The 22,977-nt window shown below is 44.1% G+C and overlaps 1 protein-coding gene across 1 annotated transcript in view; it reads right to left on the bottom strand.

Moving 5' to 3' along the window:
* The window catches only part of SLC15A1 (solute carrier family 15 member 1), a 57,034-nt gene that overhangs the window by 21,298 nt on the left and 12,759 nt on the right, over window positions 1-22,977 (bottom strand). The window contains exons 2-10 of the mRNA XM_058744287.1: window positions 18,339-18,355; window positions 17,641-17,722; window positions 17,398-17,539; window positions 15,901-16,020; window positions 8,908-9,007; window positions 8,641-8,731; window positions 5,882-5,965; window positions 3,318-3,400; window positions 216-302 (exon numbers count right to left, since the gene is read on the bottom strand). Coding sequence (XP_058600270.1) covers window positions 216-302; window positions 3,318-3,400; window positions 5,882-5,965; window positions 8,641-8,731; window positions 8,908-9,007; window positions 15,901-16,020; window positions 17,398-17,539; window positions 17,641-17,722; window positions 18,339-18,355 — 806 coding nt within the window. The remainder of the gene's footprint in view (window positions 1-215; window positions 303-3,317; window positions 3,401-5,881; window positions 5,966-8,640; window positions 8,732-8,907; window positions 9,008-15,900; window positions 16,021-17,397; window positions 17,540-17,640; window positions 17,723-18,338; window positions 18,356-22,977) is intronic.

The following is a 22,977-nucleotide window of genomic DNA, read 5'->3' as shown; positions in this document are numbered from 1 at the left end:
AAGATAATGTTGTTTCCAGCTATACCCACCGTTTATCAAGTTCTTCTCAACATTAACACACATTCTTGCATAGTCTTGTTCAAAACACTAGTCAGGTTTACAAGGATACAACTGATAATTTTGTCCACGTGGCCTTAATCATACGAACCGCCACTGTGGCTGTCCCCATGCTGGAGGAAGACCTCAAGAAAACTGCAGCGATAACGGTCACTCACATCATATTTCTCTTTAGCCCAGTCCAGCCAGTGCTCCCTCTTGGGAAACTCCTTACTCCGATGCTTAAACCTATTTTTGAGGGCAAACTGAAGGAAGGAAGAAAAATCACATTTCAAAACAGAACCGATTACTTTATGAGGGAAACACATTTCAATACAACTGCCTTTAATGGAAAGCTGTGTTTGTGAGAGAAGCAACGTATATATCGTATAAACTCGTGTAATGATGATGCTAAAAGAACCTGCATTTATTCCTAATCTCTTTCTAACTATGAGCCTTTGAGTGGGGTAAACAAAGTCATATTCTTACTACTTTACTCTCTGGGCCCTCTAGAGAGGAGCATTCAAGAGAAAAATAATGTATGCCATTTGTGATTTCAGTTTTCGGCTGGCCATAGTACAAAGTAACAGGGATCTAAGTCAATCAGAGAAAGACAAACACCATATGATTTCGCTCATCTGTGGAATTTAAGAACAAAACAGATGAACATATGGGGGGAGGGAGAGGGAAATAAACCAGGAGAGACTCTTTATTTTTAATTTTCTTTTTAATGTTTATTTATTTTTGAGACAGAGAGAGACAGAGCATGAGTAGGGGAGGGGCAGAGACAGAGGGAGACACAGAATCTGAGGCAAGCTCCAGGTTCTGAGCTGTCATCACAGAGCCTGATGCGGGGCTCGAACTTACAAACCCTGAGATCATGACCTGAGCTGAAGTCACACACTTAACCGACTGAGCCACCCAGGCGCCCCTGGAGAGACTCCTAAAGATAGAGAACAAACTGAGGGTTGTTGGAGGGGAGGTGGGCAGGGGGATGGGCTAAATGGTAATGGGTAGTAAGGGTATTGTGACGAGCACTGGGTGTTGTATGTAAGTTACGAGTCACCAAATCCTATTGTGGAAACCCAAATTACACTATATGTTAACTAACTAGAATTTAAATAAAAATTTGAAAAAAAATAACAGGGATACACCTGAAACTAATATAACACTATGTTAACTGTACTAGAATTAAAATAAAAAAGATATATATAAATGTAAAAAAAAAAGTAACAGGGAAACAGGTAAAATTCATTTTAAATATGTTATATATTATTTAATCCAATAAATCCAAATGATCTTACATATGATCTTAATATGTAATAAGAATAACATTAATATTAAATCAATAATTATTTAAACAATTATTAATAAATTAATAATATTAAATATTACAATCGATGAGAATTTCTATATTTCTTTTTTCATACCAAGTCTTCAAAACCCGGGGCATATTTTATACTTACAGAACATGATCAATTTTTATCAGAACTATTTGATTTGTATTTACTTTTCATAAATTTATGTTTGAAAAACTAAATTTATATACCTAAGTTGTTCCAAATATACTTAAAAGTTTTCCACTCACTGAACTGAGTATCAGTTTTAAAGTGTAAGAGTGAAAGTAATAATAATAAAATAAATTAAAAAAAAATTTTTTTTTTAAGTAATACACCCAACATGGGGCTCAAACTTACAACCCTGAATCCAAGAGTCGCATGCTGCACAGACTGAGCCAGCCAGGTGTCCCATTAAAATTTAAGAGTGAAGGAGCACCTGGGTGGCTCAGTCGGTTAAGCGTCCAACTTCGGCTCAGGTCATGATCTCGCGGTCTGTGGGTTCGAGCCCCGCGTCGGGCTCTGTGCTGACAGCTCAGAGCCTGGAGTCTGCTTCGGATTCTGTGTCTCCCTCTCTCTCTGCCCCTACCCCACTTGCACTCTTCAAAAATAAACATTAAAAAAAAAGTGAGAACTCACAATATAATATAGCAATAGGAAATTGTGTAATTTAAATTAATTTGAATGAAATCTAATTTAAAATTCTGTTCCCAGTTGCACACGACACATTTCAAATGTTTGAGAGCCACATGAGGCTAGTGGCTATCATGCTGGACGGTATAGATCGACAGTAACATTTATTTCCTGCCTTTATTTTTTTAAAATTAATTTATTATTATTAAAAAATTTTTAATGTTTATTTTTGAGAGAGAGACAGAATGCTAGTGGGGAAGGGGCAGAAAGAGAAGAAGACACAGAATCTGAAGCAGGCTCTAGGCTCTGAGCTGTCAGCACGGAGCCTGATGTGGGGCTCAAACTCATGAGCCTTGAGATTATGACCTGATCTGAATTCAGATGCTTAGCCGACTGAGACACCCAGGTACCCCTTTCCTACCTTTAAATGTGCCTGTATGCATGTACAGCACATTGATGCACATGGAAGAAACCATATTCTGCATGTTCCTGTCACCAAATTGTCTTTGGAAACAAGACTTCCGATGGCTGCATAGCATGGCTACATCTACTAGAAGTTAAGCACTGTTCTCCTGCAATTTTGTGTTATAAAATTTTGCTGTTATAAATATTACATTGATAATCTTCTACATGAATCTGTGTTCATTTTGTGTGTTCATTTTAAAAAGTGATTTTTCTTAGTCTTAATTCTGAAAGTAGCATTACTGACACTCCAGACCCTTGAGATGCAGCATCAAACCGCGCCTCTCCACTTCCGTTTCACTCTTCCCGACCCGCATCAGCCATGGTTAGCCAGCGTGATAGCTGAACAGTCACTCTGCTTTGCCTTTCTTTGACTACCGATCTAATTCGAAAGTTCAAGAGCCTTTTCTATCCCTCCCTTTTTGAGTTCAGTTTGTGTCCTTTTCCATTTGGTCAGTTTTATAAGAAACTTTAATTACCAAAATAGTTAAGAACATTAAGAAATGTTTAAAGAGAAGTCAATGTTGGGGTACCTGGGTGGCTCAGTCGGCTAAGTGTGTGACTCTTGGTATTGGCTCAGGTCATGATCTCACAGTTCGTGAGTTTGAGCCCTGCGTCAGGGTCTGTACTGACAGTGAGGAGCCTGCTTGGGAAGCTCTCTTTCCCTCTCTCTGCTCCTCCCCGCTCATGCTCTCTGTCTCTGTCTCTGTCTCTCTCTCTCTCAAAATAAATAAATAAACTTAAAAAAATAAAGAAAAGTCAATGCTTCATTGCATTTTAATTTGAAGGAGGTAGAAGGTTCTGGGGTGACTATATATCACTGACAGAGAAAGCTACTGAAATACTTACACCAATGCACTTGACAACTTTAGCCATGACATTACCCTGGGGCTGAAACTTCTTGTACATTCCACTGCCAATGACGAACACAACTGGGAAGGCAAAAGAAGACGTTAACAAGGCGTTTGACAGAACTACCCGTGACCTAGAAGATGTGCTTTTATTTGAGTTACAACCTTGTTTTGGAAATACTGGGATTACTCACAGAATGGGCTTGCCTTCCTATGTCCCAGTTTGGAAAGTGCTTTTGATGCTAACAATCACAGAAGCTTTGAGCGGTGGTATATTTGTGCTGTCATATACCAACATTGGAGCCTATTACTGTCCACTTCCCACATTTTGGGGTGGCTCACAGACGCTCCATGCGGCTATTTAAGTGCAAGGTTTATTCTTAAGCATAGGGAGACAAAGGAGTAAGTGCTTTCACGTAACAGATCAGCGCATAATTCTATAAAGACAAAAAACAGCTTTAATTTTCTGATTGCAATGGCAGAAGAGTTTCTTCTTTTTTAATAAATCTTCAGAAAAAGGAAGAAACTAGTTTGTTAAAACCTTACTTAATCATGTGTGGCAGAGTTCATTCCGTGGTCACGGTACAGAAAAACAGTGGTGAATTTTTGCATCTGCGGCTACAGTTTTACAAAGTTAAAGCACTTTTACAATAAGGCAATTCTTCCATGGATCTTCCTAGAAAAGGCATATTGTAAAAATAGAAAAAGCATTCCTTCAGGAGACTCTGGAAACCCAGTACCGTATGAGGATTTCTGACTGTCCAATACCACAGTTTAATCATTTAAAAGCACCCATGGGTTGATGGAATGCCACTTAATTTCCTCAATTTAAGAGGGCCTGAGATTTTGAGAAGTGCTACCTCTCAAAGCATATGTCCAAGTATGTGCCTGTGTTATAGGTGTTCTTTATGGTTGAATAAAGAGAAATATACTTGAATCCTCACCCGATGCCAATCTTCCTTAATCCAGACAGAGATGGCAGAGATACTCATAGATGGAGTCTACTCTGTTTTGCCAACAAATATTTTAATCTTTAAGCTTCTGATTAACTTAAGCCTAATTCAAGCATGAGATTGCTGCTGAAAGAAACTTCAAGAGACAGCACTGATGCATAGAATTTGGCCTATTCTCAATTCTTCCATTCGAGAAACATTGTATGATGTAAGAATGACCCATGCAAACTAAATGACAATTTACCTAATGCCAACTGACTACAGCGTCTGGCCTCGAACAACAGCTTTTGAGATCCTTTTTTTATCTCCTTACGCAGAATCGGAGAGGAGTAGGTATATATGGGCTTTTTAGGGGAGTGTGGCAGTATTTAAACAATTATGGAAGGAAATGGACACAGAAAAAAAGGGAAAATACGGAATTCTGGCTTGGATGTAAGGGTGAAGCTAATTTGCTACAAGCTGAACAAACAGGGTTAAGAGGGGGCATAACTGACACTATGAAGAACTGAAAAAAAGTCAGAGGAAGTAATAGTGCCAGCACTTTCTCATTTGAGTGGGAAGCTGCAAAGGCCTGAGATGCGTATTGGGCTCTGTTTCCTGCTTGTACTACCGTTACAGGTTGAATCGTGTCCCCGACCCCCACCACCCCCCGCCCCCAGAAGATGCTGAAGTCCTTGCCCCCAGGACCTCAGAATGTGACCTCATTTGGAAATACAGCCTTTGCAGAAGATCGAGTTAAGATGAGGTCATTCAGGGGGCTCCTACTCCAATATGACTGGTGGCCTTACAAAAAAGCGCAAATTTGGACACAGATGTGCACACAGGGGAAGGCCACAGGCACATTGGCATTGTGCTGCATCAGGCCAGGGAACTACCAGAGGCAGAAGAGAGGCCTGGAAGAGATCCCTCTCAGTAACTTCAGAGGGAGCAGGGCCCTCTCGCCATGTTGATTTTGGATTCCCCACCTCCAGAGCTGTGAGATGATAAATAAATTTCTAATGAAGCCACCCAGTCTGTAGTGTTTTGTCACGGTAGTCCCAGGAAACGAAGACACCTGCCATCTTTCAATGTAGACTATCCTAGGGCGAAAACTGTCCACACTTCCTAAAAAGCCAGTGCCAAGAACTAATGTGTGAATGAATGTATCTAATAGACACATATATTCCTCCCAACGGGAAGATACTCTGGTAGAACCATTTCGAGATGATGTATTATGGAAATCTGGATGTTCTCTGGAAGTATTTAAACGCTAACTGGACCAGGCTGCCGGTCTTGAGGCAAGCTGGAGACGAGCACACGCTGATAAGAGCAAAAGCGTTCGGTCATGGGGTCATCTAGTCTAATAGATTCTGTCACTTTTCTCCTTAAATCTGCCTAAATAGTGTCAAACTTTTCAGAGCCCAACTCGGTTGATCCCATTTCCTGTAAACTCTTTTTTGATCTTATTTCCTCTGAAGTAATATGCCAACTCTACTTTGTTTGAATGTTCAGAGCATGGGAATTATTATTACAATTTATTCCATGAAGTTTTAAAAAATTGGTCACAATAATTAATGTGAGGGTCTGACCTGATTATAGGATTGTACTAATTCAACTGATTTCTACTTACTCAGAGCTACAGCCATGAGAGCAGCAGGGACCCCAAATGCCAGTGGGTAGCAAGCTTGTTTACTGTGAATTCCACATTGTTGAACTGGGGAGAAATTATAAGATTAAAATTCATTATAGCATTTTTTTATAATCTTATTTTTTAATGTTTATTTATTTTTGAGACAGAGAGAAAGAGCATGATCAGGGGAGGGGCAGAGAGAGAAGGAGACACAGAATCTGAAGCAGGCTCCGGGCTCTGAGCTGTCAGTACAGAGCCTGATGTAGGACTCGAACTCACAAACTGTGAGATCATGACCTGAGCAGAACTTGGATGCTTAACCAACTGAACTACCCAGGTGCCCCTCATTATGGCATTTTTAATGCTCATATATGGTTATCATTTTTTTAAAAATCCCTAACTGGTTATTACATATTGTTTTTACTTGATGTTCTAGACTTATCCATTTGCTTTATCGATTTCATTGCCTGCTGAGCCCAGCAGCTTTGTAGTAGAAAGAGCAAGAGACGAACATAGGTTCTAATCTTAGCCCCTAAATAGATGTCTGACACTGGCCAAGCCAAAATCAGTGGGAATCCTTATATGGATTTTCTTGGTGGGAGAGATAAAAGTGACCTGGATACAATAACTTGAAGAGAGGGGACCCAGTAAATAAAATCAAAAGTACCCTGGAAAATCAAGATTGTGTGTTCCTGAATTCATGCTATTTAAAAAACAATTAGATGGCCCAGGGCAGGGGTCAACAAAGTTTTCTGTGAAGAGCTGGAAGTAAATATTCTAGGCTTTGTGGACCATTCAGTCTCTGTCCCAACTACTCAACCTTGACTTTGTAAGGTGAAAGCAGTCATGGACAATAGACAAATTGATGGTCTTGTCCAGATTTCTGGATTTGGCCCATCAGCCATAGTTTTCTAACCTCTGACTGCAGATCCATTCTAGCTCCGAAATCCTAGGATTGGTGAGAAAAAAAAATTAAGACTCTGGAAGGAGAAGTAGAGATTATTGGACATTCCTTCTTTTTCTTTTTTTAAAAAATGTTTATTTATTTATTTTGAGAGAGAGCATGAGCACGAGTGGGGGAGGAGCAGAGAGAGAGGGAGGGAGAAAATCCCAAGCAGGCTTCATGCTCAGCCTGACATGGGACTCGATCTCATGACCATGAGATCACGACCTGAGCTAATATCAAGAGTTGGACATTTAACCGACTGAGCCACCCAGGGTCTCCTAGAAATTCTTTCAATGAAATGGAGCCTCCAGGAATAATCTGACCGAAAGGGGTTTGACTTTGTCTTTGACTGACTAACCACTTCACAATTCGGTAGAGAAAGAAGTTAACTCGTAGAAAATTGATAGTCACGCAAATGTTTCCTGTTCATAGCTGTCCAAATGATTCTGTTCGTGGCAATGCAAACTCACTCTTCCCTCTGGGAAGAGCGTACATCTCTGTTATTCAAATCCTTATTGGAGCTGATTGTAGCAGTGTTCCTCCAGTTTCTTCACTAATTAATCAGTCATATAAAATCTCAGCACATGCTCATTTTATATTTGTGTGAGAGCCAGGATTTTACCTTTAAAATTATCCTTTAACACATTCTGTAATTCAAACATGCATAAGTACATATTCTACTAGAAGCTGGAAGTGGGGGAGGTGAGGGAACATAATGAAAGAATAAAGTATCTTTATTATTATTTTTTTAAGTAGGCTCCATGCCCAATGTGGGGCTTGAACTCACAACCCTGAGGTCAAAAGTCGGATGTTCTATGGACTGAGCCAGCCAGGTGCCCCAAAGCTATTAAATGTTTATACAAAACAAGTTGGAATGGGATTTAAGGGTCATCTTCAAACTACTACTCCAGGCAGAAATACATAAATCCCCACAAAATATTTTTTTTCATCATTGAATCTGATTCGCAGTGTGGACACCACAGGGTTGTTTTGGTCTAATCTGTCCCCGGATAGTCCCTTCAGGTGGGAAATTCACAGACTCTCAGTGGAGTGTCAGCAAACACAAATATCTGAGCGCTCTTGACAGCCGCTGTCTCCTTCTCCTTCCCGGGCAGTTCTTTTAGAAATAGCTAAGGGGTGCCTGGGTGGCTCAGTCGATTAAACATCCAACTTCCGCTCAGGTCATGATTTCACGGTTTGTGGGTTTGAGCCCTGCGTCGGGTCCTGTGCTGACAGCTCAGAACCTGGAGCCTGCTTCGGATTCTGTGTCTCCCTCTCTCTCTGTCCTGCCCCTGCTTACTCTCTCTCTCTCTCTCTCTCTCTCTCTCTCTCAAAACTAAATAAACATTTAAAAAATTAAAAAAAAAACCAACAAGAAATAGTTGAGATGAGAGGAAGCAGAAGAATAAAATGTTGCCACTAAATTCTTCCTAACTCACTGCATATCGCTGGGGAGCACAAATTTGTGCCCAAAGGCACAAATGCCAAGTACGACCCATCCAGGTCTGGTTGCCAAACAGCACCTCTTTCTTGCCTTCTCTCTTACCGTGAATAAAAACTTTGCATTAATAAAAACTTAGAAAAAATGATTGCCATGCTAGGGGTGCCACTAGATTCTTCAGTGGTCTTTGGGATAAGGGAGTCAAATAGGATTAGAGATGACACGAAGCTCATTTTCTGGATTTCGAAGTATCCGACAGCAGAAGCGTAATGGGAGAAAAGAGGGACAAAACGAACAAACAAAACAAGGACTTAAACTTGCCACCTGACTTTCTCCCCATAATTCAAAAAAAGAAAACCGGATATGTCTTACCTCTGAGCATGGGAGTGATGATAGTAGAAAGCAAGCTTCCAGCATTAATGGCCAAATAAAAGATGGAAAAGAATCGGTTTCTTTGTTTTTCCTGTAATTAAAAGGATAAGGTTACAATATGACTTTGGTTATATATCAACTGATCAAATGTGGCTGATGATCGGTCCTTGAAAAGAATCAAATGGAGAACAGACTTGGTGTCCGTGCAATAATTCCTGGATGCTTATATTTGTTTTATGTAGTTTCTGTGAAGGCACATGATCTCACCTGGCCCTCTTCGAACTGGTCTCCACCAAATGCAGACACACAGGGCTTTATTCCTCCGGTTCCCAGAGCTATCAGGGCCAGGCCAATCATGGACAGTGCCCTAGGGAAAGGAGAGGGGATATTGCAGAAATGTGAGATTCTTCAAAGCAGGAGTCTCTCTGTCCTCTAATTTCCCTCAGAGGACCAGGGACAGTGGTTCTATTTGGGTTCCTGGGCCCAATTTCCAGTGTAGGGAGGGGAATCCCCATACTAACAATAAACAATTCACGGCCACCGGCTGGGTGTCCTACAATTCAAAGCAATTCTGACACTCTCTACCCAGAGACAGTATCAGATTCCACAGCTCATACGACCCAGCAACAGCACTGCTGGGAATTTATCCAAGGGATACAGGAGTCCTGATGCATAGGGACACATGTACCCCAATGTTTATAGCAGCGCTTTCAACAACAGCCAAATCATGGAAAGAGCCCAAATGTCCATCAAATGATGACTGGATAAAGATGTGGTACATATATACAATGGAGTACTACTGAGCAATGAAAAAGAATGAAGTCTTGCCATCTGCAACTACATGGATGGAACTGGAGGGTATCATGCTGAGTGAAATAAGTCAGTCATAGAAAAACAGATATCATGTTTTCACTCATATGTGGAAGTTGAGAAACTTCACGGAAGACCATGGGGGAAGGGAAAGAAAAAAACCATATGGTTACAGAGAGGGAGGAAACCCAGAAGAGACTTTTAAAAACAGAGAACAAACTGAGGGTGAAAGAGAGTGAAATGGGTGATGGGCATCAAAGGTGGCACTTGTTGGGATAAGCACTGGGTGTTTTATGTAAGTGATGTATCATGGGAATCTACTCCTGAGGCCAACAGCACACTGTACACACTGTATGTTAGCTAACTTGACAAAAAATAATACTAAAAAAAATAATTAAAAAAAAATTCCACAGGTTAAGGGCTCAGTCCTATAAGACTGCCTTCCCCCCCGACTTCAGGCACCACAGGCAAGCCTAGGTTGTCACCTGTGCTTCTGACTGATGAGCTACAAACTGGAAGTTCCAAAGACCATCTCCTTGAACTTCAGATACCAGTCACAATCCCAGGTTGTTGCCTGTACTTCTGACCTACTGGTTATAAATCAGTATAAATGACCTCCTTGTAGGGTTCAATTAACTTGCTGGAACTGCTCACAGAACTCAGGAAACACTTAACTTACTAGATCACCAATTTATCATAAAAGGATATAACTTGGGAGCACTCAGGTGGAAGAAATGCACAGGACAAAATAGGTGGGAAGGGGCACGGAGCTCCCACGCCCTCTCCAGGGTGCCTCTGTCCCCCGTACCTCCCTGTGCCTACCAACCTGGAAGCTCTTCCAACCCTGTCCTTTTGGGTTTTTATGGAGGCTTCCTTACATAGGCATGGTTGATTAAACCATTGGCCGCTGGATATTAACTCAATCTCCAGGCCCTCTCCCCCTCCCTGGAGGTCAGGGGGTGGGAATGAAAGTTCCAACTCTCTAGTCACATGATTGGTTCTTTTGGCAACCAGGCTCCATCCTTAGCCAGGTCCCCAAAGTCACCTCATCAACATAACAAGAGACAGTTCACCACTCTCATCACTTAGGGAATTCCAAGGGTTTTAGGAGCTCTGTTCCCAAAACAGGGAAGATTGAACACGTATTTCTTATTATAAATCACAATCTCACAGTAGTTAAACACAGAGAAGGGACTCAACCTGTTTGAGAAGATAATTCACAGGAATACAGTCTTGATAGCAGAATGAAATTTGAATTCATGGGCCTTAACATTACTATCATAACCTACTATCTTTTGATCCTCTCAAGAGATGCAGAGAAAGCATTTGACAAAATACAGCATCCTTTCTTGATAAAAACCCAAGATCATAAAAGCTATTCACAAAAGATCCACCGCTAATATCATCCTCAACGGGGAAAAACTGAGAGCTTTCCCCCTAAGGTCAGGAACATGACAAGGATGTCCACGCTCACCACTGTTATTCAACATAGTGTTGGAAATCCTAGCCTCAGCATTCAGACAACACAAAGAAATAAAAGGCATCCAAATTCGCAAGGAGGAAGTCAAACTCTCACTCTTTGCAGATGACATGATACTCTATGTGGAAAACCCAAAAGACTCCACAAACTGCTAGAACTGATCCATGAACTCAGCAAAGTCACAGGACATAAGATCAATGCACAGAAATTGGTTGCATTTCTATACACCAATAATGAAACAGCAGAAGGAAAAATTAAGGAATCTATTCTATTTACAACTGCACCAAAAACCATAAAATACCTAGGAATAGAGTTAACCACAGAGGTGAAAAATCTATACACTGAAAATTTTAGAAAGCTTGTGAAATAAACTGAAGAAGACACAAAAAAATGGAAAAACATTCCATGCTCATGGACTGGAAGAACAAATATTGTTAAAATGTCGATTCTGCCCAAAGCAATCTACATATTCAATGCAATCCCTATCAAAATAACACCAGCATTCTTCACAGAGCTAGAACAAACAATCCTAAATTTGTATGGAACCAGAATAAACCCTGAATAGCCAAAGCTATCCTGAAAAAGAAAACCAAAGCTGGAGGTATCACAATTCTGGATTTCAAGCCATATTACAAAGCTGTAATCATCAAGACCGTATGGTACTGGCACAAAAAAGACACACAGATCAATGGAACAGAATACAGAACCCATAATACACCCACAAACGTTTGGCCAACTAATCTTTGACAAAGAGGAAAGAATATCCAATGGAAAAAAGATGGGCTCTTCAGCAAATGGTATTGGGAAAACTGGACGGTGACACGCAGAAGAATGAACCTGAACCACTTTATTATACCAGACACAAAAATAAAGTCAAAATGCATGAAAGACCTAAACATAAGTCTTGAAGCCATCAAAATCCTAGAGGAGAAAACAGGCAACAACCTCTTTGATCTTGGCCGCAGCAACTTCTTACTTGACATGTCTCCAGAGGCAAGGGAAACAAAAGCAAAAATGAACTATTGGGACCTCATCAAGATAAAAAGTTTCTGCACGGTGAAAGAAACAATCAGCAAACCTAAAAGGCAACCAAGGGAATGGGAGAAGATATTTACAAATGACACATCAGATAAAGGGTTAGTATCCAAAATCTATAAAGAACTTATCAAACTCAACATCCTAACACCAAATAATCCAGTGAAGAAATGGGCAAAAGACATGAATAGACATTTTTCTAAAGAAGACATCCAGATGGCCAACTGACACATGAAAAAATGTTCAACAAACTCATTAGCAGGGAGATACAAATCAAATCCACAATGAGATACCAGCTCACACCTGTCAGAATGGCTAAAATTAACAACTCAGGAAATGACAGATGTTGGTGAGGATGCAGAGAAAGAGAACACTTTTGCACTGCTGGGGGGAATGCAAACTGGTGCAGCCACTCTGGAAAACAGCATGGAGGTTCCTCAAAAAGTTAAAAATAGAACTACCTTGCAACCCAGCAATTACACTACTAAGTATTTATCCAAAGGACATAGGTGTGCTGTTTTGGAGGGGCTCATGCACCCTAATGTTCATAGCAGCACTATCGACAATAGCCAAAGTATAGAAAGAGCCCAAATGTCCATCGACGGATGACTGGATAAAGAAGTCATGGAGTACTCAATCCAAAAGAATGAAATCTTGCCATTTGCAACAATGTGGATGGAGCTAGAGGGTATTATGCTACGTGACATTAGTCAGAGAAAGACAAGTATCATACGACTTCACTCATATGTGGAATTTAAGATACAAAACAGATGAACGTAAGGGAAGAGAAGCAAAAAATAATACGAAAACAGAGAGGGAGACAAACCATAAGAGACTCTTAAATACAGAGAACAAACTGGGGGTTGCTGGAGGGGTTGTGGGAGGGATGGGCTAAATGGGTGAGGGGCATTAAGAAGGGCACTTGTTGGGATGAGCACTGGGTGTTACATGTAAGTGATGAATCACTGCATTCTATTCCTGAAATCATTATTACTCTCTCTGTTAACAAACTTGTATGTATATTTAAAAAACTTAAAGCAACCGCTTGAATACTGGACAAGGATTTATGTATGGAATTCTTTTGTACCTCTTACCGTTTTCAGTAAAAGAATGGGTAGGTAAAATGTGTTTGTGTGCACTGTGTCTAGTACAATCATAATAGAATCATAATAGTCATGAAAAGCCATGGAAAAAGACAATTTAAATGCAAAGCAGAGTATCAGGTTATGTGGTATGATCTTAACTTGTTTACAAAGTACAGAAGACTGGAAAGAAGCAGAACGAAAGATTTACTACTATAATCTTTTACAATGATAGAAGAGATATTTGTAATAATGGAGGGAATTAAGGCTTAGTTACTTTTACTTCCCTTGTATTTTCCAAGTCTATGTATTTTACCTCCTGAATTGAAAAAAAAAATCACTCATGGAACTTACCAACTCCCATTTTGTAGTTTTGTTAGATTTATAGTAGGTACTACAAATTTCAGGTTTTTAAAAAAATTTTTTTAAGTTTATTTATTTATTTTGAGAGAGAGAGAGAGCATGAGCACATGCACAAGCTGGGGAGGGGCAGAGAGAGAGAGAGAGAGACAGAGAGAGAGAGAATCCCAAGCAGGCTCCATGCTGTCAGCACAGAGCCCAGTGGGGGGTTTGAACTCACAAACCATGAGATATGACCTGAGCTGAAATCAAGAGTTGGACACTGAACTGACTGAGCTACCCAAGCACCCCAAATTTCAAGTTTTATAAGGGTTTACTCCAAATCTTCTTGTTTGCAAATATTACTTTAAAGTTCTAACAAATATTTTAGGAAACTATAAAGTCAAGGAAGATACTGCACATTGAAAAATTCCTTTAAAAAATCTGCTCAGGGGCGCCTGGGTGGCTTAGAGGGTGAAGCGTCCAACTTCGGCTCAGGTCATGATCTCACAGTCCGTGAGTTTGAGCCCCGCATCGGGCTCTGTGTTGACAGCTCAGAGCCTGGAGCCCATTTCAGATTCTGTGTCTCCCTCTCTCTGACCCTCCCCTGTTCATGCTCTGTCTCTCTCTGTCTCAAAAATAAATAAACGTTAAAAAAAATTTTTTTAAATCTGCTCATCTTAGGGCTCCTGGCTGGCTCAGTCAGAAGAGTGTGTGACCCTGGATCTCGGGGTTGTGAGTTCACGCCCCATGTTGGGTGTAGAGTTTAGTTAAATAAATAAAACTTAAAAAAAATCATGCTCCTCTTCTTGAATTAACTGGCTGAAGCACTTTTTTTGTTTGCCTGTTAATAAACTTGTGCTTAGTGCTATCACTCTTTTATTTTTATTTATTTTAAAAATTTTTTTATGTTTAGAGGTACCTGGGGGGCTCAATCAGTTGTCTAACTTAGGCTCAGGTCATGATCTACTGGTTCATGGGTTCGAGCCCCATGTTGGGCTCTGTGCTGACAGCTCAGAGCCTGGAGCCTGCTTCAGATTCTGTGTTTCCCTCTCTGCCCCTTCCCCACTCGTGCTCTGTCTCTCTCCGTCTCAAAAATAAACAAATATTCAAAAAAATTTTTAATTTTTTTTATGTTTATTATTTTTGAGAGAGAGAGAGAGAGAGAGAGAGACAGAGCATGAACGGGGGAGGGGCAGAGAGAGGGAGACACAGAATCTGAAACAGGCTCCAGGCTCTGAGCTGTCAGCACAGAGCCTGACGCAGGACTCGAACTCACCAGCAGTGAGATCATGACCCGAGCTGAAGTTGGAAGCTTAACCAACTGAGCCACTCAGGCACCCCCAAACATTTGAAATGACAACAAAACATGGCCAGTTGGATATGGTGTACCAGGCCCTCTAGTGAGAGCTGTAGGTATGCTTGAATATGAACTCCATGAAATACCCTAAGAGACTAAGCTTTCTTGAATACTTACCACTTGCCAGGCCATGCTGTGGGTCCCTTACCCAGATTAAGGCACAAAACTGCCACATGAGGTAGGCACTAGTTAAAGTGAGGAAACCTAGGCACAGAGGTTAAGAAATGTGCTCAAGATCCCACAACTAGTAAAGGGCATAGCCAGCATTTGAACCAGTTAGCCTGGCTCCAAAGTCCATGTTCTTAATTGATACCATAGAAGAGAAAACTGAGGCCTGGGGAAGGTGAGCTGCCCAGGTCTTACAGCTCCTTTGTGAGTAGCTGGGACTCAGACATTGGAAGTGTGAGCTCCTGACCCGGTCATACAACCACTCCCTTCCACCAGCGCAGTTCTCTGTGGGCACCGAGGGTGTTGCAGCAAGGGACCGGGTCTAAACAGCAATCTGATTGGCTAGTAAACCAGAAACGCCAGAACTGCAGATACCAATTTGAATTTCCGTGATATTTCCCCAACCCATACGATACGTTACTCATAGATCAAGGCACGGAAGCACAAGAACCGGGAACAAAATACATTTTTATAAGGCCAGACTGTAGTGATGGGAAATTAGTCTCACAGAGGAGCGTTTGTCAACGGCACTTTCCATCAAGAACTCAGAACACAGGGCTGCAATAAATATTTCTGAAACTGAATTACTGAAAAATAAGCGGAAGTGTGGTACGAGGAGACACCCAAAGGCACAGAGTCTTGAGGAAACCTGGCACGATTAGGGATCAAGGTCTGTGGGAGTTTTGTCCCTGTGAGGAAGATCAAGATTAACACAAGTATTCCGGGCGCTGACCGTGTGTCATGTGACATGCACCCGAGACAGCCAGGCGTCGAGTGAGCAGTGGCTCCAGACAGCTGCTAGGATGGTGACATACATAGACCCAACTCTTAGTCAACTAAAAAGCTTCCTCTAGGCTGATGAGGGAGGAAAGACCTCCTTGCACTTACGGTGAAGTTCAAGGAAAAAAGATGAAAAATTAGAGCGCGGAGTAAGCCACCAGTGGCGGGGGGGTGGGGGTGGGGGAGGGCAGCAGGTGTCAACTCACACATGTGTGGGGAGGTTGTCAGGGATTCCGTCATGGTCGAAGTCTGTGAGGTCATTAATGGAACTGACTGAAATCACCGCCTGTCCGATTGTGTATACGATGGACAGCGACACGATCGTCCTGTGTTAAGAGGAGTTAAGAGAACCTCAGTTAACTGCACGGTAGGAGCCCACTTCCTTCCCTCCCACAGAAAGGCCTCCTGCTTCAAAAGGCAAGACGCCAGCCATTGTGTACTTGTTTTTCAAACTTGAGTACCACTGGGAACTCTTCAAACAACAGAACAAAAAACAAAAACAAGAACTGCTAACTCCTAGAAAGGCAGCCTGCTGGAGAATTTGTTGCCCAGCCTGCACGTGTAAGTCACATCGGCTGGAGCCAGGGGAAGGGGCGGAAGATCGGTTTCATCTCTGAATTACTTGAAAAACTCAGTGTTTCCTTTTACCTAACTGCTGAGTCCGTCTATCTTCAAAAGGAAGAGATACTTATCTTGTGGCTGGTAACAATATTTGGCCAGGAGTGGGCCATTAATTATTTACCAAAAAAATTTTTAATGTTTAATTTTAAGAGAGACAGAGACAGAGTGTGAGTGGGTTGGGGCAGAGACAGAGGGAGACACAGGATCTGAAGCAGGCTCCAGGTTCTGAGCCCCCTACGCAGGGCTCGAACTCACAAACTGCGAGATCATGACCTGAGCCGAAGTCGGATGCTTAACCGACTGAGCCACCCAGGCGCCCCAGTCATTTTTATATTGTATTGAATGTACAGTGAGTTCATTTGTGTTTTCCAAGTTATCTAAGTATTTTACCTCCTGAATTGAAAAAAAGAAAATCACTCCTAGGATTTACCAACTCTGATTTTGTGGTTTTGTTAGATTTATAGCAGGTACTACAAATTTCAAGTTAAAAACAATTTTTTTAAGTTTATTTATTTTGAGAGAAAGGGAGAGAGAGTGTGCGAGCTGGGGGGGGGGGGGAGCAGAGAGAGAGAGAGAATCAGTGAATTTGGCCCAGAAGAACCTCCACTTCCTTGCTCATTAAGTTCTGGGGACTTCTCAGTAACCCTCTATTGGGGGCACTCGTGGAGCTGATCCTGTAGAATTGGATGAATGCCCCACATCCTCCCCGCCCAGAGAGCAGTGTGAGCCTTTCGGCAGCCGGCACATACATTAGGGAGCTTCTTCGTTCTCTAGACCTTAACTCTGCGACTCACACGTGATTAATGATAGACAGTATCCCTGCTACTATTTCAACAGGAGACAGAGATGTCACCACTGTTTGGAGGAAGGAAAGAACCTACCAGTGCTGCCTGCATTCACACTGCCAAACGCCAGGCACGGTGCTAGACCCGGGATACGATCTGAGCAGAAACAGCGCCTGACACGCTCTCCTAAGAGTTTTATGGGCCTTGATTCCTTGTTCCCACCGTCCGTCATCCCAAACCACAAAGCTGCAATTACTTCTTGGCTTGTTTCTTAACAAGGAAGCTGCAAATACTCACTTGAACTTTCCCAGCCAGGAGTCCGCGATCAGCGCGCCAAGGATGGGCGTCAGGTAGCACAGAGCCACAAACGTGTGGTAGATGGCCGTGGACAGATTATCGTCCCATCCGATGAACCGTCTGAAGTACAGAATCAGGAGCGCTTTTTGCAGAGGGCAGGGGACGGGGCGAGAGGGGAGACAAAGTCAGGAGCTGTGGTAAGTCAGGCTCTTCACTCCGGGGAGGGTGGGTGAGGATGGTTACCTCTCATTCCATAGTAGGAAAATCTTTCACAGAACTCATTGACCACGATGAAGAAGATGCTCAGGGGGTAACCGAAGCAGCCCTGATGAAAACAAACGGTGTGGGATTGAAACACGCCCCCCACTGGCCCGTGTTCACGAGTGAGCACTAACAGCATGGAAAGTAGCTGATGCACATTTAGCAACTTGTCAGTGACTGTCCAGAGGTGGAATCAAGAATTTAAAAAACGTTTCACCCCTTGCACTCCACACACAGACAACAGTGAAATAAAGCATCTGGTTTTATTGTTATTTTGAGAAAAACGAGACACACCATGTCCTAAAGAAAAAACTCAGGATTGTCCCCGCACCAATGACACAAGTATATAATAGGAATTAAAAAAAATTTTTTTTTAAATGTTTATTCATTTTTGAGAGACAGAGAGAGACACAGCATGAGCAGGAGAGGGGCAGAGAGAGAGAGACACACACAGAATCCAAAGCAGGCTCCAGGCTCTGAGCTCTCAGCACAGAGCTCGACGCAGGGCTTGAACCCACGAACCGTGGGATCACGACCTGAGCCGAAGTCAGGCGCTTATCCGACTGAGCCAACCAGGTGCCCCTGTGACGGGCATTTTTAAGCGAAGGAAGGACAGCTGTGAACATTTAGGAGCATATCAGACAAAACAAAGCTCTGTAGAGAAGGAAAAAAACACTCACCTGTGATCTGGACATTCCTGAAAGAAAAACAAAATGCCACTATTAAAGTCAAGTAATGAAAACACTTCCTGCAGAGTCTCAACTCAGACCCTCTGACTTTTCGGGGAGGTCAGATGTGCTGTCCAGACAGCTCCAGCCTTCTCTGGGAGCGGGACCTGGCATCAGATTTTCTTTTAATTAGCTCCTCAGGCAGCTTCATTGTGGTCAGAATTGAGAGTCAGAGGCTTCGAGAATAGCGCCAAGACCATTTCCTCCTGAAAACACTTCAAAGGCTGCCCATCGCCCACAGGGTGAAGACCAAACATTTCCGCTTGTCCTTTACTATCTCAGGAGGTCAGTGGGGTTGGGTGAGGATTAAATAGTGGGAATATGAAATGCTTCAGGGTGTCTAACACAGTGAGGACTCAGCCACCATTCCCATTACCTGTTCCGGCCTCTCTTCCAGCCCCTTCCGCATGCACGGGGCAGGGCTCGCATGACACCCAGCTACCCGTTTGCTGAGCACGTTGGGCGCCCACTCAAAGACGGTAACGCACGAGACAGTCACTCCAGGAACGGCCCCTGCCCCTTCCTACACCTGTTGTAACTCTTGCCACGACACGACCCGCACTAGCCCCCTCTGCCTCCCGATTCTCCCAGAGTGCAATACCAGTTTGTATTTCTGCCTCCCCTCCAGGGGTGTCCACCTCCCCATCCCCAGCATCTTTCCCAGGACCTACCACATTGCGGGGCCTTATTGTCAGAAGAAGGAATTAGAAGAGCAGGAAGAAAAAAAGGTGAGAATCCAAGTAAGCCAGTGCAAACCAAGGGCCGTTGACTCGACTTTCTAGATCTTAGGCGAACCCTTCATGCCCTGCCCTGGCCTCCCCTGAATTTTGAGGAGAGCTGACCCATACCCGGGTTCGAGTCTTCATGCCGTGTGGCACCGCTCCCTGCACCTACGCACGGCCCGTTCTTATCTGTGTCTGTCACATGCAGGGCCTCTCTCCATGGGGAATCATCCCTCCCCCTCCCTGGCTTCCACTGACCGCATCTTAGAGTCCTTTGTTTTCAGGGGCCCGCGAGCACCCCCCCCACACCTCTATTCTGAATCTGTGACCCCACAAATGGTCCTCAAACTTCAGTGTGCCTCAGAATCGACCTCCTCGGGAGAACAGGTCGCCGAGCCCCATGCCCACAGCTGCTGACTCTGGGGCGGCCCCCTGAGCCTGCATTTCTCCCAAGTCCCAAGCTGATGTCCCCGCCGGTTCAGGGACATCCCCGTGAGAACCACCCGCAGGCTGTGATGTCCAGTTGCCAGACTGATCTGCATGAGTAGTTCTGATCACCTCGCTGGCCCCGAGCTCCGCAGAGACACTCCGTGCCTGCTGTCCCATCACAGACGCTGGCCCTGCCGCCTTGGATTTTCATTCTGTGCAAGCCCCGAGCCCCAGCCCACAATAAACAAAACCGCAGCCCTGCCTGAGGAACTCCACTCTTGGCCCAGACCCATGCGGTGGTTGAGACCCCCCTCCTTCATGGGCGGGGGCCTCGCTTCCTGATTCTGGTCACGCTGTGCCGTGGTCGTTGGCACTTCCCCAACCACGCGCCAGACGGTCTCACTGTCGCCCACTTAGGATCAGGGGTGCTATTTCAATCCTTGTCCTAACGCGGGAAATGACCTGTGCTGGCCTCACAGGGCTCCGGTCCCAACTCCTGCCATCTGTAAAGTTCTGGAAGGACATTGTTCCACAAATAGCCTGATTTTCTCCCCAGTTAGACTTGCTGGTGGGAAGGGGCTGCTTTGAGGGGCAGAACGTGGGCATGGGGGGGGGGGCAGACGTGTGATTGAACCTTGCACCTGTTGCTTTCCAGCTGTGACCGAGGGTGAGCCAGCCTCCCTCCGACAGCCCACCTGTCGGGGCCCCCGCCCAGGTCTGACGCATCATTCAGGGAAGATGCTGCTGCCTCCCACAGGGTGGGAATCAAATGTTTGTTGATCGAACAAGTGCTCACAAGCCGCGGTCGTAGCCATCACCAAGTCCAGTGTTTGGATCCCAGCCCTGCCCCTCATTAGTTCCACCTGCCCGTCCAGGCTCTAACCTCCTTCTGCCAGAGACGCTGCCCTACGCGCGCTTCATCAGTCTCTCCCGGGTTCCCGACCCCCCACGTGGCTTGGCCAATGGGAAGCCTAGGCAGGAGACCAGAGGGTCAGGGTGTTCCTCTCCCTGCCTCCTTCCCCATATGTCACCTCAGACTGCTCCATCCTCAGGGGACAGTGGAGACTCCTCCGAAGGAGGCCCTCCCACACAACTCTCCTCCCAGGTTCTGGTCAGTTTTATACCACTTCCCATGGGGGAGACAACTGAAGTCATTACTCCGGGTACCTGCACTGTCATTTATGCCTCCCTGCCTCCCCCTGGTTTTTTTTTTTTTATTTAAAAAACAAGTTTATTTAGGGACGCCTGGGTGGCTCAGTCAGTTAAGCGTCTGACTTCAGCTCAGGTCATGATCTCATGGTCTGTGAGTTCGAGCCCCGTGTCGGGCCCTGTGCTGACAGCTCAGAGCCTGGAAACTGCTTCTGATTCTGTGTCTCCCTCTCTCTCTGCGCCTCTCTTACTCACACTCTCTCTCTGTCTCTGAAAAATGAATAAACCTTAAAAATTTTTTAAAATAAGTTTATTTACTTATTTTCAGGGAGAGAAAGAGGGAGGGGGGGAAGGGGCAGAGGGGAGAGAGAATCCCAAGCTAGCTCCACACTGTCAGTGCAGAGCCTGATGCAGGGCTCAAACTCATGAACCAGAGATCATGACCTAAGCCAAAATCAAGAGTCCGAGGCTCAACCAACTGAGCCACCCAGGCGCCCTGACCCACCTTTTCTTTTTTTTTTTTTTTAATGTTTATTTATTTTTGAGAGAGAGAGAGCATGTGTGGGGTAGAGGCAGACAGAGAGGGAGACACAGAATCCAAAGCAGACTCCAGGCTCTGAGCTGTCAGCACAGAGCCCGACTCGGGGCTTGAACTCACAGACCGTGAGATCATGACCTGAGCCGAGGTCGGACACTTAACCAACTGAGCCACCCAGGCGCCCCTGGCTCTGTCCTGTTCTAAACGGTGTGTTGTGTTTGAATAATCGCTTCTATTCCAAGTATGCCTTCTGTGTCCAGATGGGACCCTGCCTGATGTAGCCCACACACCAGCTTTCATCACCAGACTGGGGACAGCCACTCTCCAGTGAAATACAAAACCCACTCAGGAACACATGCTTTTGGAGAACACACAAACAGGCCTGTTTGCAGTATTCGAAGCCCTGTTTCACTGCAGTGGTGCCCTGCCTTCTAGAAGAAACAGCAGGACCAAACGATGCTCTGCCTACTTATCCTTCAGATAAAGTGCTCTTACTACTGTCTCCCAAAGACCCAGCAAAGCGAGCTGAGTGCCAGCTGCACAGGGCTCAGGCTGGTCCTTGCACCAGGCCTTTACTGAAAAGCAGGAGGGAGGTATGAAAACCCAGACCCAATGGGATGGCCTGGAGCTTCACTGCAGTAGTTCCTGCCGCATGTTTCTCAGGACTTGGGTTTGCAAGAAAAGATTTCATCTGGCTGAGGTAGCACCTATAATTTCTGTTGCAAAATACTGTTTAGTGCTTATTGTATACCAGCTAACAATGGTAAAGATTTTGCTTACTTGGAACATAGACAGGGTTCCAGAAACGAGAGCTTAGATCCTGTTCTAACAACCATCACACTCAGAACTACATTGTGGAAAATGAAATTCCCAAGCTCACTCAGGTAAAAATCTGAGATTTAGTACCCAGTCATCACCCAGGAAGTTTGTTATTTTCCGAAAAGTGTGCATTCCAAAAAGCCACTTCTATTACTGAGGGGCAGAGGTTGCTAACCTCCTCTGTTACTGAATTCAGAGCTATTTGCTGGTTGTGTACTGCAGTTAGCATTTCTTTTCTTTTTTTTTTTTTTAACTAAGTTTATTCATTTTTGAGAGAGACAGAGAGAGAGTGCAAGCAGGGGAGGGGCAGAGAGAGAGAGGGAGACACAGAATCTGAAGCAGGCTCCAGGCTCTGAGCTGTCAGCACAGAGCCCAACGTGGGGCTCGAACTCACAAATCGTGAGATCATGACCTGAGCTGAGATCAAGAGTCAGATGCTTAACCGACTGAGCCACCCAGGCGCCCCAAAGTGTTCTTTTTTAAATAATTTTTTCCCCTAAGCTACATTTTCTACTTGGGGCTTAGGAGTCCTATTCCATGCCTCTTAAATGGGATCTGGTAGGATCTGCCTTGGCTCTGGTGCCTTCTGCGGGTTACTCTCCGTTAGCCGTCTGTAAAGTGAGGGTGCTGCCTTCCAGAGCTGCTACAAGGAATCAGGTGGTCTGAAAATGGTTTCATAAACCAGGAGGAAGACGAGTTAAGTTGAACATTGGGTTCTTTTAGGTGGAAAGGCAGGCCTTGGGGGCAGGAGATTAAGCCTCTGCTTGGGGACATCCTTCCTGATCATGTGGCTTTAAAGATTCAAAGCACTTAACCTTTGGACCGCCATTCCTTCACCTAGAGATGCTAACACCTCTTTGCAAGTTGGTTGATAAGATCAGATCTACAGGAATTGCTACAGAACTTGCTACTCACTGCAGCCCATGATGACAGC

Source organism: Neofelis nebulosa, chromosome 1 (genome assembly GCF_028018385.1).
Source record: "Neofelis nebulosa isolate mNeoNeb1 chromosome 1, mNeoNeb1.pri, whole genome shotgun sequence".
NCBI classification, from domain to species: domain Eukaryota; kingdom Metazoa; phylum Chordata; class Mammalia; order Carnivora; family Felidae; genus Neofelis; species Neofelis nebulosa.
The sequence above is the reverse complement of the archived record's forward strand: the minus strand, read 5'-3'. Positions and strand labels throughout refer to the sequence as shown.